This window comes from Manihot esculenta, chromosome 7, assembly GCF_001659605.2.
Source record: "Manihot esculenta cultivar AM560-2 chromosome 7, M.esculenta_v8, whole genome shotgun sequence".
NCBI lineage: Eukaryota > Viridiplantae > Streptophyta > Magnoliopsida > Malpighiales > Euphorbiaceae > Manihot > Manihot esculenta.
This window is the reverse complement of record NC_035167.2, coordinates 27,224,938-27,243,666: the sequence shown is the minus strand read 5'-3', so window position 1 is coordinate 27,243,666 and position 18,729 is coordinate 27,224,938. Positions and strand designations below refer to the sequence as shown.

Sequence of the window (18,729 nt, the reverse complement as noted above, 5' to 3'; positions counted from 1 at the left end):
ATATATTGAATCGTGCTCATATTAATGATTTTATCGTGTCAAATCGTGTAAATGAATTTATTCGTGTCAAATCGTATTATATGAATCATGTTGTGTAACCCATATAATAAAAGGGTCGTGTTAGCATTTAGATTTTTAACATAATTCATTAATTGTATCGTGTTTGTGTCAATCGTTAACGTGTTCTTATCAACACGAACATTGACTCTCCAACTTGAATTACCACCCTTTTAAGTCTAACCAGGTAGGAAAGGCGATGATAGATAATGTAAGAGAATCACCTTTGTGCCAAGAGACAACATCAGCTGCTCTTGGAAATCCAAGTTTATACTCAACAGTGAATCTGTAATTCAAAAGCTTTGAGATCCACTATTGTTGAGCTAGTGTTGTGATGGGCTACTCTAACAGATGGTGAAGATGACACTAGTGATTGTTAGCTAGAGCAAAAGCTATTAATTCTCAATCATAGGCTGAGATGGCCAAGGTTTTAGAATAGAAAGCTTCACTAAAAAAGTGATTGCTCTTCCTTCCGGCATAAGTATAAACCCCACACCTAATTTAGAGGCATCACCCTCTAAAATAAAAGGCTTTATGATATCGAGCATCTGAAGTTCAGGTGAAGATGCAATAGCAGATTTAATTGATCAAAAGCAAGTTGAGCATTAGAGTTCCATAAGAAAGGTGGGTTGCATCTTTCCTTAATAAGGTTGATAGAGGCCTTACTATTTGCTCATAATTCTGAATAAAACTCCTATAATAACCTGTCAATATGCGAAATCCCATGACAACAGTCATAAACTTACATAAGCATGCACACTAGTAACTTTGGAGGGATTCATAGCAGTTCCTTGCATAGAGATGATATGAACAAGGTATTTAATAGAGGTTTTGACCAAGCAACATTTAATTTGAATTTGATTAACATAAAATGGTTAGAATATATAAGATGTAACACAACACATAAATACTTTCAATGAAACTGTCAATCCTTACTATAAACCAAGATGTTGTAAGAAAAAATTGGCAAAAGTAAAGTATGAAGACATCATTTGTTACTTATTGAAATATAGTTGGCGCATTTGTAAGTTCAAAGAGCATGATAAGGAACTCATAATGACTTGAGTGCAAAAGGCAGTCTTATGGAAGTCATTAGTAGCCAAGTAGCCATCTGAAGTTGATGATACCAAAATTTCAAATTCAGTTTAGAAAAATTCTTTAACTCCACATAATTCATCAAGCACCTATTGGATCACCAGAATAGGGTATTTGTCTAGAATAATGGCTTTGTTGAGCTGGCAATAATCAATACAAAATCTATCTTAATTTATTGGACATAAAAGACCAAAACTTTACGTTTAATCACAATTATAGCTAAAACTTTCAATTTTGATGACAAATCTTCAACTTTTAAATTTGCTGCAATTATATCTAATCATTAAAATAATTTGCTCAATTAGACATAAGATCTAAAACTTTACATTTAATCACAATTATAATTCAAACATTCAATTTTGGGTGACAAAATTTTTAAATTTATTGCAATTATAGCTAATCACTAAAATAATTTATCTGATTGGACATAAAGTCTAAAACTTTATGTTCAATCACGATTATAGTTAAAACTTTTAATATTATATTCAAACTTTTTTAGCTTTTTTTAATTATAGCCAGTTCTTAAAATAACTTTCGCTAAATTTAAATTAGTATATGTATCATGTATTATTTATTTACCCTTTTTAAATATAAGTTAAATATATGTAATAAATTATTTAATTGTTATTATTCTAATCTTTAATTTAAATTTGAAATCTCCATTTTGAATGAATTTTTAAATCTAGTTAGTTTTAAATTAGGGTTTTTAGAGTTCAAAATAGGAATTAGAATAAGAAGAATAAAGTAATTTTAGGATATATGGTTAATTATAATTAAATAATTGGTTATATAAATTTAACTAATATTTAAAAAGGTAAATAAATAACATATGACATTATACTTGCTCTAATTTAAAATTGGTCAAACTTATTTCAAGGGTTGACTATAATTATATATAAAAAAAGAGTAATTAAAAGGTTTGAGTATAACATTAAAAGTTTTAACTATAATAATGATTAAACTTAAAGTTTTAAATAAATTATTTTAGAGATTGGCTATAATTACAATAAATTTAAAAGTTGGAGTTTCGTCATTAAAATTAAAAGTTTTGGGTATCCTCGTGATTAAATCTATTGTTTTTCCCTTTTATGTACAATAGACCAAAATCTCCAGCCGCCATCTTTTTTACAAATGAGCACAATTAGACCAGAAAATGGACTGCAGCTTGGTTGTAATATTCCAGCAAAAACCATTTTATCTACTTGCTTCACAATTCAATCCTTTTAGATACGTTCATATCTATAAGGTTTGACATGGATAGGTCTTGTTTCTGGTTGTAAGGGAATGCAATAATCAAAATGATAATAAGGTGGTAATATTTTAGGATTCGAGAGTACATCTTGAAATTCTAGAAGAGAAGATGCCAAAATTAAGGCGAGCAATGGTTTTTGAGGTAGAATTTGATGTCGTTGTAATATTGACATAAAGAGAGCAACGCAATCAACACCTCCTGTCTTTTGAATGGTCGGAGCTGACATCGATGTGTAACATAATAAAAAGCTCCATTTTAGGTAATGCAACATTAAAAATGGCATCGTCATACTCTGCAATTAATTTAAACATCACTTATCATTTCAAGCCAAGCTATAACCAGAATCAAATCTACCTCACTGAGGAAAAACACACAACAGTCTGTTATAAGGGTTAATTTCTAAGCCACCAATTTGATATTGTGACAAATGTCGGTGGAAGTTACTCGATGATTGTAAAGCTTGATAGAAAGTGAAACAGTAGAATGGACTGGAAAATTGAGTTGGGAGATAAATTGGTAGGATATAAATGGTGAGAAGCAACACTATCAATCATAATCACGATACAATTAGAAATAAAAAATACCTCAAAATTTTATAGCTCTTGATTGGGTAATACCACCCAAAGAAAAAAGTGGTAGGTCAATATTAGAAAATGGATCTTCATCAATATTCATTAGAGAGAAGGGCTAGATGTCGATTTCAAGTGTCTCAAAATTGAACTTAGGTAAGGGGGTTTATCTTTAGCTACTATAAAGGCTTGAAGGGATTTTCTAGGACACTCGTGAAGGGATGAAAAGGATTATTTGCATTTAAAACATAAACTCTTAGAGCAAAGCTCTTGATATTCCTAATAAGAGTAATGCCAAATGGAGCAAGGGTAAGAAGCCGAAAGGTTGCTTTTAGTAGCATGAGCGGGCAAAGCAAGTAAATGGGAGGATGACTATGACTGATTGTATCCATTCGGAGGAAGGAAAAGATAAGGATCTTTTAAATTTAGGCCTGTGTGTTTTGGGCTAAGTTTGGTCTCTTTGGTGGATAAAAGACTAAGTGACCGAAACGTGGTGAAAGGCTTAGACCTGAATCGAGGATCACACTTAGTGTAAGAGGAGCCTAAAAGGAAGGTTGTGAGCCCAACTAAAATTATATGTCCCTCTCAACCTTTCAAGCAATTTGCATGGTGCAATAGAGATCCTCGGTTTCATGTGAAAGTCAACAAACTCAAATATCTTTAGATAAACCATTTAGAAAATAACCTAGGGAAAGAGCATCAGAGAGTAGGGGTACTTGGGTGGTGCGCACCATAAATTCATCAACATAATACGTTTGAGGTACAATAGCCAAATATTCAACTGGATTATCAACAATATTTGAATTATAATATTAAAACAATTCACCTTTTAACTGAGGCCAAGTGAGTGTAGGTTGGTTTTGATAGAGCCAATGTAGCAGAGTGCCTTCCATGGCGACCATTGGGAGAGAGACTCGAAGATTATCAACAGTGTGATGAATTTCAAAATATTATTCTACTCAAGGAATCCTCTCCACTAGGTCCTCCCCATCACAAATAGGCATGTTCACCTTCTAAGCCAAATCGTCTGCTTTCAATGACATGGGTGAAGGAGAAATAATTGTGGTAGGAGAGAAGGCATTTATGGTTGCCAAAGTAGAGAATGCATCATCAATGGCCACTGCTTTGTCGTGAATGAAAGAAGTAATAAGTGTCTCCAGCTTTTGAAACATGTGTTCATAATGCCAAGCAGCTTGTGTTAAGATATGGAGTCTAATGATACATTATGGACTATACAATATATCCTACGGTCACGAATTTTTTTGATGGCTATTTTATCTTTTTGTATTTTCTCTAAGCATATAAATGTGTAAAATTTTCTTAGTGTATTCTGTTCGAAAACTCAAACGATAATAAGAAAACCCTAGTCGTCATGGACATAGTCAAATTAGTGAACCATGCTAAATCTGTGTATTGATTTCTTTTCGTGCTTATTTTTTTAGATTGTATGATTATTTGATTCTTAACATTTGTTCTAATCAAAATATATCAAATGCATCTTCCAAAGCATTTGTATTCTCTCCACTTGATCAACATGAGACTTCATTCTGGTTTAGAGCATGGACTAAAAATGATATTTAACTCATTGATACTGCAGTTGTCTCCGAGATTGAGAGATCTCGACTTTAATCTTAGTTAGGGTTAATTGCATCAAAAAACGATATAAGAGTCATATATATGGTATAGTGGTTCTACTACGTTATAGGCCCTACATAGAAGCATACATCTAAGATTCTAACGGAAGAATTAATAAATTTTCATAATATGTATAGAGCAAGACTATATTTAACAACATTGACTGAGTTAAGGATCTTCTAAATATCAAATCTAAATTGAATAATATAAACATGAAGAGAAACAATACACATTCAAACTTAACTAGAAAAAGATCAATATTCCCGTTCACCTATTTTATTGACAATACTTTCGTAACTAATTATAATGCAATGGTTACAACTCAAGTAACATGTATTGTTGACATTTGTTTAGGAGAATTATGAACTATATTCTAATAAAACACTTATAGCCTTTTCTTTTTCTAGGAGAAGGGCATTGGCAAAAGAGAAAGATATATGATCCAGATTCAAGTAGATTGAAAAGTTTAAAATGTGGTAACAAAAATTCACAAACACAGATTTTTTTTCTCATTAAAGAAAAAATAAAAGATATAATATAATGAAAGAAAGAACAGAGAAAGATGGAGAAAATACTAGCATACTTGAAGTTTATTTTATGACCATATAAATAATTGTAAAAGATAGAATATTAAAAAAATGAGAACCAAAAAAATGCAACACTTACCCATAAATTATAAGCAACTCTTGCTGGTGTCCAGCTTGAACAATTTGTTGGGCTAAATCATGCAACAAGCATAGAATCCTCGAAGGTATCAGAGTAAGATATTTGAAACCGCTAGTTTCTGAATTATGCTGCTCAAAATGATTATTAGCATAATGAATTTTGCCACTATCATGATTTGCAGGTGACCCTGATGATGGTTGTTTAGATTCAGGGAGGCATTCTAAAAGGCGATCATGCTCCACAGGCTTACTGAAAATAAAGTGATTAAATAAGTCATTAATATATGAAATTGGCCATCTACTTGCAAGGCTCAATAAAGATGCATAAAAAAAACAGAACCAACCAGATATGAGAAATATTGCATACCACACATCATACCTAAAAAATATAAAAAGGCTATCATATCAAAACGTGTAAATCCATAGGTGAAGAAGTAGATAAATTTATGTGTGCTAAAAAATAAAACTTAAAATGAAAAAGATGAACTTCAACTTGAATGTTTGTCCAGAGCCTAAATGCCATAGTTAATAAAACATTGCATTATATTATGTTGTACTACTAGTACCAGTATAGCTAAGAGACACATATACCTCATTACACTCTATAGCCACAAAGCTTATCCTAAATATCCTTACAGCAACCAAGTAAAATATAAGAGGTTCATTAGCCCTAAAAAGAAATGCTTAATTAAGTATATAACATCCCGTTGAACCTAGCTTCTTTGAAAGTTATAAAAGTAGATAATTGTGTCCATGATGATCGAATTAAAAAAAATAGACAATTTAAGTAAATGATCGTAAAAAAATAAAAGAGGTAGAAGAAAGGTTTAAGAAGTACCTGAGACACAGCATGAAAAGCGACATTTAGCATAATACATACCTGTAAGATGACAATAGCCGCTTGAACTCCTCTTCTAGCTTTGAGATAGCTTTAGCAAGTAAATTATTTGCATTATCAAGCACTGCCTCACTACTCTTAAAGTTTTTATTGTTGCTGAAAACGTGAATGTTGCTTCTTAGTTGATTAATCTCTGCTAGGTAACTTTTCAAGTCCTCATGTGGTCCACTAAGTATTCTAGCCTCTGCCTATTGATTATAATGGCAACAACCCAAAAGAAAATCGTATGGTTATATTGCTGCATTATGAGACACAAAGGTTTATGCAAACTAGGAATGGAAACTTTATCTTCACATCTTAAACAATAGAACATAACCTAGAATTAGACAATGAAATGTAAAAGGTACAAACCAAATAGCTTTTCAAAAAATACTAATGATAGAAAGTGTATAGAATTTATATGATAATACTAATACCATATAAAGGGCAATAGCTAGCTACTTTGATGCTCTAACTCTTCATTTCGCTATGTTGTACTCGTGCTGACACAATACTTCATAAGATACTACATGAAATATATATCAAAGGCATATTCATGTACGCAGACACTTGAGTAACATATTCATACATAATTAATAAAGCATTTTTTTCTCGCAAAATAAAGAGCATGTATATAGATAAAATAGTTATTTGCTTATATTTTGGATGATGTATTTAGTTAGATTACATCATCTATTTAAATTATAATTATTACTATATAATTTTATATTTTTACTACTTTATTTTATATAAAATAACATATCCAGATACTCGTGTTGAAATTTAGATTCATATTCCCGTATTCTCTATTTAGAAAGTTGACAAGTTAGATATAAGGATATATACCTATTTCTAACAACTGTATCCAAGTCCAAATAACATAGGTGAGCTATATTAAAAGAGTAACAATAGCTTTGTTAAATGTGTATATAGCTATATTAGTATATGTGAGTTATGGGAGCGTGAATATGTGAGTTAGGCTTGGCCTATTGATTATAATATAGCTATATTAAAAGAGTAACAGCAAAAGTTAATATAGCTATATTAAAAGTGTGACACATTTATGGGGGGTCTAACATACGGTGGAAGGCTCTGATACCATGTTAATTTTGGGTCAGACCTAACTCACCCTAAAAGCTAGCTCAAGGGGGAAGAGTGCCTATGACCTATATAAGGGGCACATTACCCCTTTCCACAACCTATGTGGGATTCAATACATACTATTAAAGCATTATACTAATGAATTACTCATAAAAACTGGTGCGGAACAATTAACCTTGGATTTTATGGCAGATTTGGACAGGGTTTAACTTCTTTTGCCGACATCTGTTGGAGACCCACAATAGCTTTTTGAAAAGAAAATTTAGAGACGCATGACTTTCAAAAATGTGACAAAAGTAGACCTATTATAAAGTTTGAGGCGAAAATTCCATCGTTTAGGGGTCAATTTTGTAATTTTATTATTTTTTTAGATTTTTTTATAATTTTTCATATTAGAGTTTTTTATTATAAATAGCTATCTTCTTGGCTTTTGAGACACTTTTCAATTTTCGAGAATTCAACAAGAAATTTTGGCTTCTAGCCTTTTGTCTTCTAAATTTCATCTTAACCAAACGTTATTAGTTAAAACTCCTTATAGAGCCTAAACAGTCCTATTTCAATTGGTATTAGAGTGAAGTCCATCCATGACTAATAATTAAGAGGCACAACTCGTTGCAATTGAGACATCCTTGGCAGAATTGAGGGAGATAATTGGACAGCTAGCCCTACAATGGGGTAACAACCAACCCGCCGCAGTCGAACGCCCACAGCCAATTCCAAATCCTGTGGTCGCAAATCTTGTGACTGCAAATCCTGTGGTCACAAACCCCCAACAGGATTACCACAAAGGTTACAAGATATGGATAGACCTTTAAAACTTTTCTGATTCATTGGATGTAAAATCTATCCTTAATTGGTTAGCGGAGATTGATGATTTTTCGAAGTTATGAACATGGAGGAGGATCAAAAGGTTCTGATTGTGTATTATAAATTAAAGGGTGGTGCAGCAGCATGGTGAAATTTTGTTCAAAAAGAACGCTATCGCAGAAGGCTGGGATCTATACTAAACTAATTGTTGATGAAGCAGATGATTGAACAGTGTTTCTTCCCTAGTGATTACGCCTAGGTTTTGTATAACCGGTATCATGATTGTATTCAATAGAGTCAAAGGGTGGATAAATATACAGAGGAGTTTGAATTACAAAATTCACTGTATGATGGGAGTAGCTGCGATTTTCACTTTGGCAGATGCCATTAAGATGGCGAAAAGAGTGGGAGAACGTGTTGAATGGCAGCCTCGACATCAGTCATCGAAATTTTAATTATAGAAATTTTGGTTCCAAAGGAACTCAGCAGTATAGAGGTAATTACAGTGGACAGCCTTCTAGGGCTATAAATTTTGGTAATCATCAGAATACTGTAGAAGAAAGGAGAGACAGTAAAGGAAAGACAATCGTCAAGACAGCAGACAAATGAGGCAAAACTAATCCTTATTAGAAACCAATTAGAGACATATATTATTGCTGCAGGCAACCTGGACATCGATCAAATAATTATTCAGAATGCAGGGGAGTTAATAATGATCGACGATAGGTTAACGTGGTTGAGGAGGTGGTTGAATTTGAGGAGGAAGTGGATGAAGATGCTGGGTCTATTGCTCATTCTAAAGATGGGGAGGTCGCCTATGTGGTGAATAAAATTTTATGCTCGATGAAACAGGAGGATGAGACGCAAAGAAGGAAGATTTCCCAGGTGAAGTGTCGAATGGGAGAAGTGATTTACAGGCTAATTGTAGATAGTTGTAGTTGTGAGAATCTGACAGCTAAGCAATTGGTGGAAAAACTGCAGTTGCCTACACAGCCTCACCTTTCGCCATACAAAGTTAGGTAGATTAAGGGGAAGCAAAATTCATACATATTTATATGGAATCGGAAAAAAATTACTATTTTGTCTTCTGGTTTTGCGAAACATTGTAAAGTGGAAGGAAAAACTGATGTTGCTGTCTCTACAGGGGTATAGAGGATATTAGGTATAGTTGAGAAATCTGGAGGCACACTGGCTTTATTGGTAAGAGCAAAAGGTAAAGAGAAGGATGAACCATCTTTACCACCACCTGTCAAAGAACTGTTGAAAGAGTTTCCTACCGTAGTGAAGGAACCTTCAAAACTTTCACCTTTGCAGAGTATTCAACATCGGATTAATCTCATTTCTGGATCCAAATTACCGAATCTGTCTCATTACAAGATGAGCTCAAAGAAGAGCAAAATCCTTTAAGATCAGGTTGAAAAGTTATTGAAAAAGGGGCACATACGGGAGAGCATTAGCTCTTGTAAAGTCCCTGCCTTATTGGTTCCAAAGAAAGATGGAAGCCGGAGAATGAGCGTAAATAGCAGAGCCATCAACAAAAATACAGTTCCGTATCGATTTCCTATTCCTCAACTGAATGACATGTTGGATCAGTTATCAGGGTCTAAACTCTTCTCTAAAATCAACCTTAAAAGTGGCTACCACCAAGTTCGAATTAAGGAGAAAGATAAATGGAAGACAACCTTTAAAACTAATGAAGGCTTATATGAGTGGCAGGTTATGCCATTTGGTTTGACGAATGCACTTAGCATATTCATGCGACTTATGAACCAGGTTTTGCGTCCTTTCTTATACAAATTTGTGGTTGTTTATTTTGATGAAATCTTGATTTTTAGTTGCAGCGAATAACATTTACAGCATCTCTATCAAGTCATGACAGCTTTGCAAGAAAGTGAGCTGGTTATTAATTTTAAAAAATGCATCTATATGACGGAGCGCGTTCTGTTTCTTGGACTTGTTGTTAGTGCAAAAGGGATACATGTTGATGAGAAGAAGGTAGAAGCAATACGAAACTGGCCCATTCCCAAGAATATTTCAGAAGTCCACAGTTTTCATGGACTTGCTACTTTCTATTGGTGGTTTATTAAAAATTTCAACAGCATCGTTGCCCCTATTACAAAAAGAGAGAGTGCAGAAATTTGATTCTCTATTTTGTGATGCTTGTGAGTATACTAAACATACTAGAACATCCTATCCTTTAAGTCATAATAAAAGTCAAATTCTTTTCGCGACTATTGATTCTGATGTTTGGGGGCCTACTCAAACTGTCTCTTTGTCTGATAATCGATGGTTTGTCACCTTTATTGATTGTTACACTCGAATGACTTGGGTTTATTTGATTAAAACTAAAAGTGATGTCTTTTCTTGTTTTCAATCCTTTCATAAGATGGTTTGTGCTCAATTTGATACTAAGGTGAAAATTTTGAGAACTAACAATGAAAGAGAATACATGGATAGTAACTTTTCTGCTTACTTGGAGAGTAATGGGATAGTACACTAGACTAGTTATCTTTATACTAGTGCTCAAAATGGCATTGATGAGAGGAAAAATAGGCATCTATTGGAGGTAGTTCGATCTCTTATGTTCACCATGAATCTACTCAACGCATATTGGAGAGATGCAATCCTTGCATCTGCTTATCTTATTAATAGAATGCCTCTCAAGACCCTTGACTTTTTGAGTCCTTTGGCAGTTCTACAAGGGAAGAATTCATACATTGTTCCACCAAAAGTATTTGGATGTGTTTGCTTTGTCCATACTAGGACGGCAAGGAAATTGGATCCCAAGACCCTTAAATGTGTGTTTGTGGGATACAAGTGTTATCATCCTCACTCTAGGAAATACTTAGTCAGTATGGATGTTACCTTCTGAGAAACTGAATCCTACTTTAGTACCACCCACTTAACTCTTCAGGAGGAGAATAATGAGCAAGAAGAGGTGATCTCAAATTCTGTGATTCTGAATGATATGGTTCAAATAGAAAGTTTGAGTTTTAGTAGACAAGGGAGATGTCCAATCAGGGAGAGAGAATTGGTCATTTGGACAAGCTAGATTTGAGAAGGTATTCAAGGAGAGACAATGCAGAAGAAGCTATTATGCAGTCTACTCAGAGTAAAAAATCTTCTAGTGAGTTACCCAGTCAAGAATCTTCTTCTGGTGAGTTACCCACAACTCTTGAATGTTCCAATGACTTAGATAAACCTATTGCACAAAGAAAAGGGGTCAGATCTTATACTAAACACCCTATTTCTAACTTTGTTTCTTATGAATCCTTGTCTCCTTCCTATAGAGACTTTGCCTTGTCTATTTCCTTTGTGTCTATATCCACAGCATTGGAAGAAAGCTCTTATAGATCCTAAATAGAAGGAAGCAATGATTGAAGAGATGAAAGCATTGGCTAAAAATGAGACCTGGGAGCTTGTCACTCTCCCACCTAGGAAGAAACTTGTTGGCTGTAAATGGGTATTCACAGTGAAACACAAAGTTGATGGTACAATTGAACGGTTTAAGGTCAGATTGGTTGCTAAAGGATTCACCCAAACCTATGGAGTGGATTACCAAGAGACATTTGCCCCAGTTGCAAAAATAAACTCAATCAGAGTTCTGTTATCCTGCGTAGCCAACTTGGACTGGGACTTGCAACAGTTTGATGTGAAGAATGCTTTTCTCCATGGAGATTTAGAGGAAGAAGTGTTCATGGAAATTCCTTCTAGGTTCGCTGATGAGAAGACACAAGGAAATGTGTGCAAGTTAAAAAAGGCTTTGTATGGGCTAAAACAATCTCCTAGAGCTTGGTTTGACAGGTTTAGCAGAGCCATGGTGTCCTTTGGTTACCAACAAAGCAATTCTAATCACACTCTGTTTATGAAACATCACAAGGGTAAGATCACCTTTCTTATCGTTTATATTGATGATATAGTGGTGACAAGCAATGACAAAGAGGAAATTGCTCAACTAAAGAGGTTGTTGGCTCAGGAATTTGAAATCAAAGATCTAGGAAAACTGCAATATTTCCTAGGTATCAAGGTGGCTAGATCAGAAAAAGGAATTTTTATATCCCAAATAAAGTACATTCTGAATCTTTTGGAAGAAACTGGTATAATGGAGAGTGTAAACTAGTAGAATCTCCCATTGAAAGTAATCACAAGTTAGAAGCAGGAACCGGTAAGTCCGTGGATATTAGAAGATACCAGAGATTAGTAGGAAAGTTAATTTATCTCTCACACACTCGATCAGATATAGCCTATGTTGTTAGCTTAGTCAGTCAATTCATGCCTGACCCTCGCGAGACTCATATGCAGGCTGTACTTGGCATCTTAAGATACCTACAGTCTGCGCCAAGGAAAGGGCTTATTTACTTCAAACATAGTCACCTCCGAGTTGAAACTTTTACAGATGCAGATTGGCTAGGATCTCTCGATGACAGGAGATCCACCTCTGGCTACGGCACAGTTGTGGGAGGGAACCTTGTCACCTAGAGGAGCAAAAAACAAAGTGTTGTTGCTCGGTCAAGTGCTGAAGCAGAATACAAAGCAATGGCCCAGGGTGTGTGAACTCTTATGGTTACATAAGTTAATTGGAGGAGTTGAGGTTGTTCGAGAGAGACAAGATAACTTTGTATTGTGACAATAAAGCTGCTATAAGTATAGCACAAAATCCAATCCAACATGATCGGACGAAGCACATTGAAATTGATCGACACTTCATTAAAGAAAATTAACAGACGGTGTCTTGAGCTTAGTTCATGTGACTTCTACTAGGCAACTTGCGGATGTGTTTACTAAAGGGCTCAACAACAAGATCTACCATAATCTGATTTGCAAGTTGGGCATGTGTGACATTTTTGCACCAACTTGAGGGGGAGTGATGACTTATTTGTTGATCCTAACTGATTCTAGGGATATGATTTGATTTGATTAAGATCCTTAATTATCTCTGTAATTATTATTTGATTATTTGCTTCCTGTTTAGATATAATTCTTTGTGTAGAAATAGTCATATAGACCAATTGTAAAGATTAAGAGTGAAATACAAGAATTCTCTAAATTTTTCCAAAATTCTTCATTATTTTTTTTGATTTTTTTATAATTTTTCATATTAGGATTTTTTCTATTATAAATACCAATTTTGTTGACTGTTTGAGACACTTTTCAAATTTCGAAAATTAAATAAGAAATTTTGGCTTCTAGCCTTTTATCTTCTAAATTTTGTTTTAACCGAACGTTGTTGGTTAAAACTCCTAATCCTAATGGAGTCTAAACAGTCCTATTTCAAAAAATATAAGAAAAGTGATTCAACCCATACTTAGGGACACTATTAAGCTATCAAAAACCAATTTGGTTTTATAACTACAATAGAGTTTACCTTTCTACTAAGATTATTAATGGAAATTTATTTGGAGCGGAAGAAAGATATGCACATGGTATTCATTAATCTATCGAAGGGACATGATAAAGTTCTAAGAGAAGTTCTTTATTAGTTACTAAAGAGAAAAAGAGTCAATCTCAAATGTATAAATCTCATAAAGTACATGTATGGGTTAATAATTAAAAAATAAATAAAATATTTTGCAAAGTTGCAATTTCAGCCAAAAATTCCAATTTCCTGTTAACAAGTCTTTTTACATTGGTATCATATAACTTAGGCATATGTTAAAACTCCCAAATTGCTAATAAGGCTTTATATGTTCTCATCTATTGGTATCTTTTGTTATCCTAAATCCTAGAAGTAGAGATATGAGACCATAACAATCAGAATTCCTAGATCCATAAGAACTAAGAGATTAGTACTGAAAAAGACAAAAAAGAAGAAGAGCTAGAAGTGAGTTAAGAAGATTTAAGGTAGAGAAGAGAGAAGCTTGTAGAAATTTCATCAGAACAACTGATGAATGTAATTTTGTTAGTCTTTTCTAAGAATCTCTTCTGTTACAATTGTTTCCCTTTTATACTACTACTAACAACAACTAACTTTTCCCTCCAATTTCTCAACAAACTCAACTAAATGTAATAGGATTTTTTAAAATATTTGAAATATAAAAAAAAAAAGCCTCTCAACTTCCCCAATTTTCTCTTAAAAGTCAAGATCCTCTCCAATAAAAAAAAAAAAAAAAAGTCAATTTCCGTTTCAATCATTACTCTTCCCTCTCAAGTTGTCTCTTCCTAGTCTATGTAACATATTTACATATGAAAACCTATCAAAAAGTATTAACTATTTATTTTGTATATTAAGAAAAAGAAGAAAAATCTGAATCTTTTCTCTATGTAGAGGGAGAAAGTTAATATTACAATTTATAGACTTTTAATTTTTGTAATACAAGTGCACAACAACTTAAGTTACAAGAATTACTAAAGAACGTAATTTAGGTGATTATTTGGAAAAGGTAAGATCATTTGGAAGATAGAGGATCAACTTAATTTGGAGTGTTTAAAAAAGAGATGCTGCAAGAATTGTTACCTATAGAACCAAATTTATGGATATAGAAGAGCAAATAATAATTATGTTCGACAAAGAAGAAAAATAACTCTTTGACCAAGTTAATCTCAATCGAGAAGTAAGATGTATGTTGCATAAAACATTAAAATAACTAATCATATTTCAAAGGGGAAAAAGAAAAAAAGATCAACTTTCGAATAATTATTCCACTGATAACAACAAAATAATGTGAAATTCTAGTACCCTATGAAGCCAACCTGAAATATAGCCTCTGCAGCCTTTAAAGTCTCATGAATATCCTCGTCATATTTCCTTATAGCATGCGTTCTTATCTACAAAATAATCCAGAGACTTTATGAATGATGATCATATGGCATAAGTTTTGTATTTAGTGAATAAGGAAAATGCAAATATGATAAAATCTCATTCACTCTATGTAACATTTTTTAGATATTGATTATCCATAGGATAGGGCATCATAAGAAAATGTGGAAAGAGTAGCCAATGATTCATTTAATCTAATATTCTTTAAGGCTAAGGCTTATTTTAATGCTCAAATCAGATTCCTTTAATTTTCATCCTGGTTTTAGGAAATCAAATAGCAAAATTAGGAACAATGTAAAACAATGATAATAGCTAATCAGTAGTGGCTAGATGTAGTTCTGTGTAAGCAAATATAAAAAGCTAAGAAGAATACCTTAAAGCAAAAGACTTGTGTTTTCTCTATTTGAAAACCAAAATGAAAAAGTTGACTCATTCTTGAACCCCTCATTCGGATTCGCATTGAAACCTCAAAAACCCAAATTCCTATAGTTTTAATCAACTTCCTAAGAACCAAACAGAAAGTGAGATATGCAAAGAATGAAAGGAAAGTATGTTGAACCTTAGTGGTTCTTAGCGAATCAAGGTGATTCACTCCAAAATTTGATGCTAAAAAGCATTGGGTTAGTACTACTAATAAAAACTTTTGTTTCTTTTATTAGCGTTGAACGAAAAATAGAGATTCGATAAAAAGAATTTCTATACTAAGATATCTGAAGCTCTAACCAAGGAATCCTTCTTGAACCAGATTCTCAGGTAGCTATCTCATGGGCTCAACCTCTCTCCCACCCTAAAGGCTTGCTTAGGCTCATAACTCTATCATGAACCTCTCCAATTTATTTCATGCTTTCTCTATTCGCAAAATTCCAAGAGAAGCTAATTGGACAGCAAACGCTCTAGTAAAGCAATGTGTTCATAGATCTAAAGATTTTATAGCATGGTTGTAGCCTATTTTCTCTTCCCTAGAGGGCCTTTTGGTTCTGTTCTTCTGCTTTTGGTTCATTTGCTCTCTGCTTTCTATTTGCTATTGCTACTTGTTGTGCTTTTAGCTGAAAAAGGATCCAACTTCACCCTATTTGCTGCATCTTGAAGGCCCTGGTTTCTTCTGATTACAGTAAATTTGCTCTCTTTTGGTGTGGTTTCATCCTCCTGTTTTGAGGATATTTTGGTAGTCTTCTAGTGGTTTTGGTGGATTTGATGTTTTTTGCCGCTGGTTTTCTGGTTTTTAGGCTTGTTTGTTTTGTTGGTCTCTTCTGTTTAGTCTATTTCTTGTTTCAAGGTTTCCAAGTTTTTCCACTTAGTATGCAAATATCTAGGTAGTGTTTTTTTTTTTTTTTCTTTTTTCTGGATTGGCTTTGAACTCTAAGAGTTTGTGCCATACTAAGTTTTTTCAGGTTCTTAATAATAATTTTCCTTTATATAAAAAAAATAATAAAAAAAATACCAAGAAAAGACTAAGGGTCAGAGAATGCATGAGAAGTATAAAAGGAAGTGGCTCTTAAGACAGTTTATTTCTCATGTAAGTTATAAGTTTATAATTCAATTTCACTTCATCGTCCTTGGCTCTTTGACAACTTGTATAAGTATGCAAATTCTAGTAAAATTATAAAATCTTCAAAAATGAATTTCATTGAGATTTTTAGCTGGTTATATATTTTTTTTTTCCAATGTAGTATGCACCAATTTATAAATTGAATTTTCCATCAAAATTTATAGGGTTTTTAGTCAGAGTTGTTTTGGGTGCTCAACTTGAAAATCAAACCTTTATTAGTCAATCACTTGAGAAGCCAATTAACAGCTTTGATACTTGATGGTCTACATAGCTTCTGTTTTTTTTTAAATGAACCGATTCACCGATTGGATTTGAAGTCGACTATTTTTACCAAATTGTTTATGCCTAATGTGAGGCTTTAAAAGGCCAGAAACATAATTCTAACTTCTTGTTATCAAGTTTTACCTCTCTCTTTCCTTTCCTTATTCTTCTATCCTCTATTTGAGTTAATATTAGGGTATAAATAAATTAAGTTATTCATGAATTATTTAAAATTCGACTCGATAAAAATTTGATCGAACTCAGCTTATTTTGTAAACAAATTAAGATTGTGCTTAATTTTTAGACTCATTAAGTAAATGAGTTAAGTTTGAGCTCAATTATATTCAATTTATAAATCTCATAAGTTCAACTCATTTTTAAATTTATGAGTAGGTTGGGGAGCAAGTTCTTGAGCAAGCTCATGAGTTGGCTCCTGTAGAAGCTGATTTATAAAACTTGTAAGTAGGTTTTGTAATATTATATTTATAAACTTAATAAATAGATTGGTGAGTTAAATCATTTATATTTTCTCAAATATTTATATTAATTTATATTCTATAAATTTGTAATTATTATTTTAATGTTAATTTTTTAAACATAATGTCCTATTTAAAATTATAGTATAATCATTTATTTATAATTTAATTTAAATTTATAATAAAAAATAAAGTTAATACTATGACTACATAAGAAATAAATTTAGTATATTAAATAATAAATATATAGTTAATATAAACTATCTTTTAAATCCCTCTCTTTCTATATGTGCATATATGTATGTACTTTTTGAACTTAATTGATCATCGTTATTACCACCTCTTTTTATATGTTTTTATACAAACTTTATGTTTATTCTCATATTAATATTATCTGTTTATTTTTATAAATTAAAGTTTTCCTATGATTTAAATATAAATCAATACATTAAAATTTAATATACATAATATTTTTTAAATTAAAAATAAATTATAATAATTAATTTATTATTAAAAATATATTTAACATTCATTAAGCAAAACTACGTAGTTTTGAATTGAATAATTCAATTATAAAGGATTGAGATCTAAACATTCTCTTTTTTCTTTTAGGAATATATATCCCTTAAAATTTTAAATACTTCTTTCTCTGTCTTTAAATCTTGAACTTTCAAAAAGTTCAAATTTTACTAGTGGGCTATTTTTCCTCTCCTTATACATATATACAAGGTTCTAAGTAACATTGTATGGAATAAGTGTTGATATTTATAGTTAATCATATATATAATAATAAATTTTAAAATAATTAATATATTTACTTGATATGCACCTTTTTAAATTAAATATTTTCAAAAAAATAAAATATTAAATCTCAGTTAAATATTTTATAGATATATAGTAACAAAGAATTTGAAACTTAAAAGAAAAAGAGATAAAGGAAAAAAAAGAAACTTAAAGGAAAATAAATAAAAATATTTGTAAAAACAAAAAGCAAAATGACATTGGTAGTATTGAACCTAAGAATCCATGAGAATCTGCATACTCAAAGCCACTAGACCAAATTGTGCACTTTGGGAAAGCTTAATAGTTTTCCATAGAGAAGATAATGTTCATGCTAAGTTATACTCTATTTATCCCCTCCTAATCTTTCCATATGGATTAAAGGTGAAATTTTATTTTTATTAAAACTAAATTACCTTAAAAAAATTAATTACCTTAAAGTTTGACTTGCTTTTAAATTCGAACTTTAGTTTCACACTTGCACTCTTAAGCGAGCTCAATATGAGTTGAGTTTGAATTAAGATTGAATTTTATAAATAATTTACGAATCGAGTTTGAATTTAGAATGTATATCGGAGCTTTTAAATTTTTTAAATAAAAGGTTTAAATATTTTAAAACTCTGCTGGATTCAATTATACCTTCAGCTAATATTATATTATAAGATTTAAGATTTAGGGGGAGATATTTTTATAAAATTATGGTATTTTAATTTATAATAGCCAAATATTATGGGTAGAGTTTGATATAAGAGATTTTCTGTAAAAAGAGGGATTTTACAAAGATTGTGCAAATATTCTCTAATTCTGCCCTTTTGTTTTTACTGCGCTTTATTTGTTGCTTTACACAT

The 18,729-nt window shown here is 32.1% G+C and overlaps 1 protein-coding gene across 6 annotated transcripts in view; it reads right to left on the bottom strand.

Moving 5' to 3' along the window:
* Nucleotides 1–18,729, bottom strand: part of LOC110619372 (exocyst complex component EXO70A1) — a 44,512-nt gene that overhangs the window by 11,027 nt on the left and 14,756 nt on the right. For all 6 annotated transcript variants that reach the window (XR_002488667.2, XR_006351237.1, XM_021762773.2 and 3 more), the window contains 3 exons: nucleotides 14,749–14,823; nucleotides 6,154–6,359; nucleotides 5,275–5,523 (listed from right to left, as the gene is read on the bottom strand). Coding sequence is in view for 4 of the 6 variants with exons in the window: in XM_021762773.2 (XP_021618465.1) it covers nucleotides 5,275–5,523; nucleotides 6,154–6,359; nucleotides 14,749–14,823 (530 nt within the window). In the remaining 2 variants the exon portion in view is untranslated. The remainder of the gene's footprint in view (nucleotides 1–5,274; nucleotides 5,524–6,153; nucleotides 6,360–14,748; nucleotides 14,824–18,729) is intronic.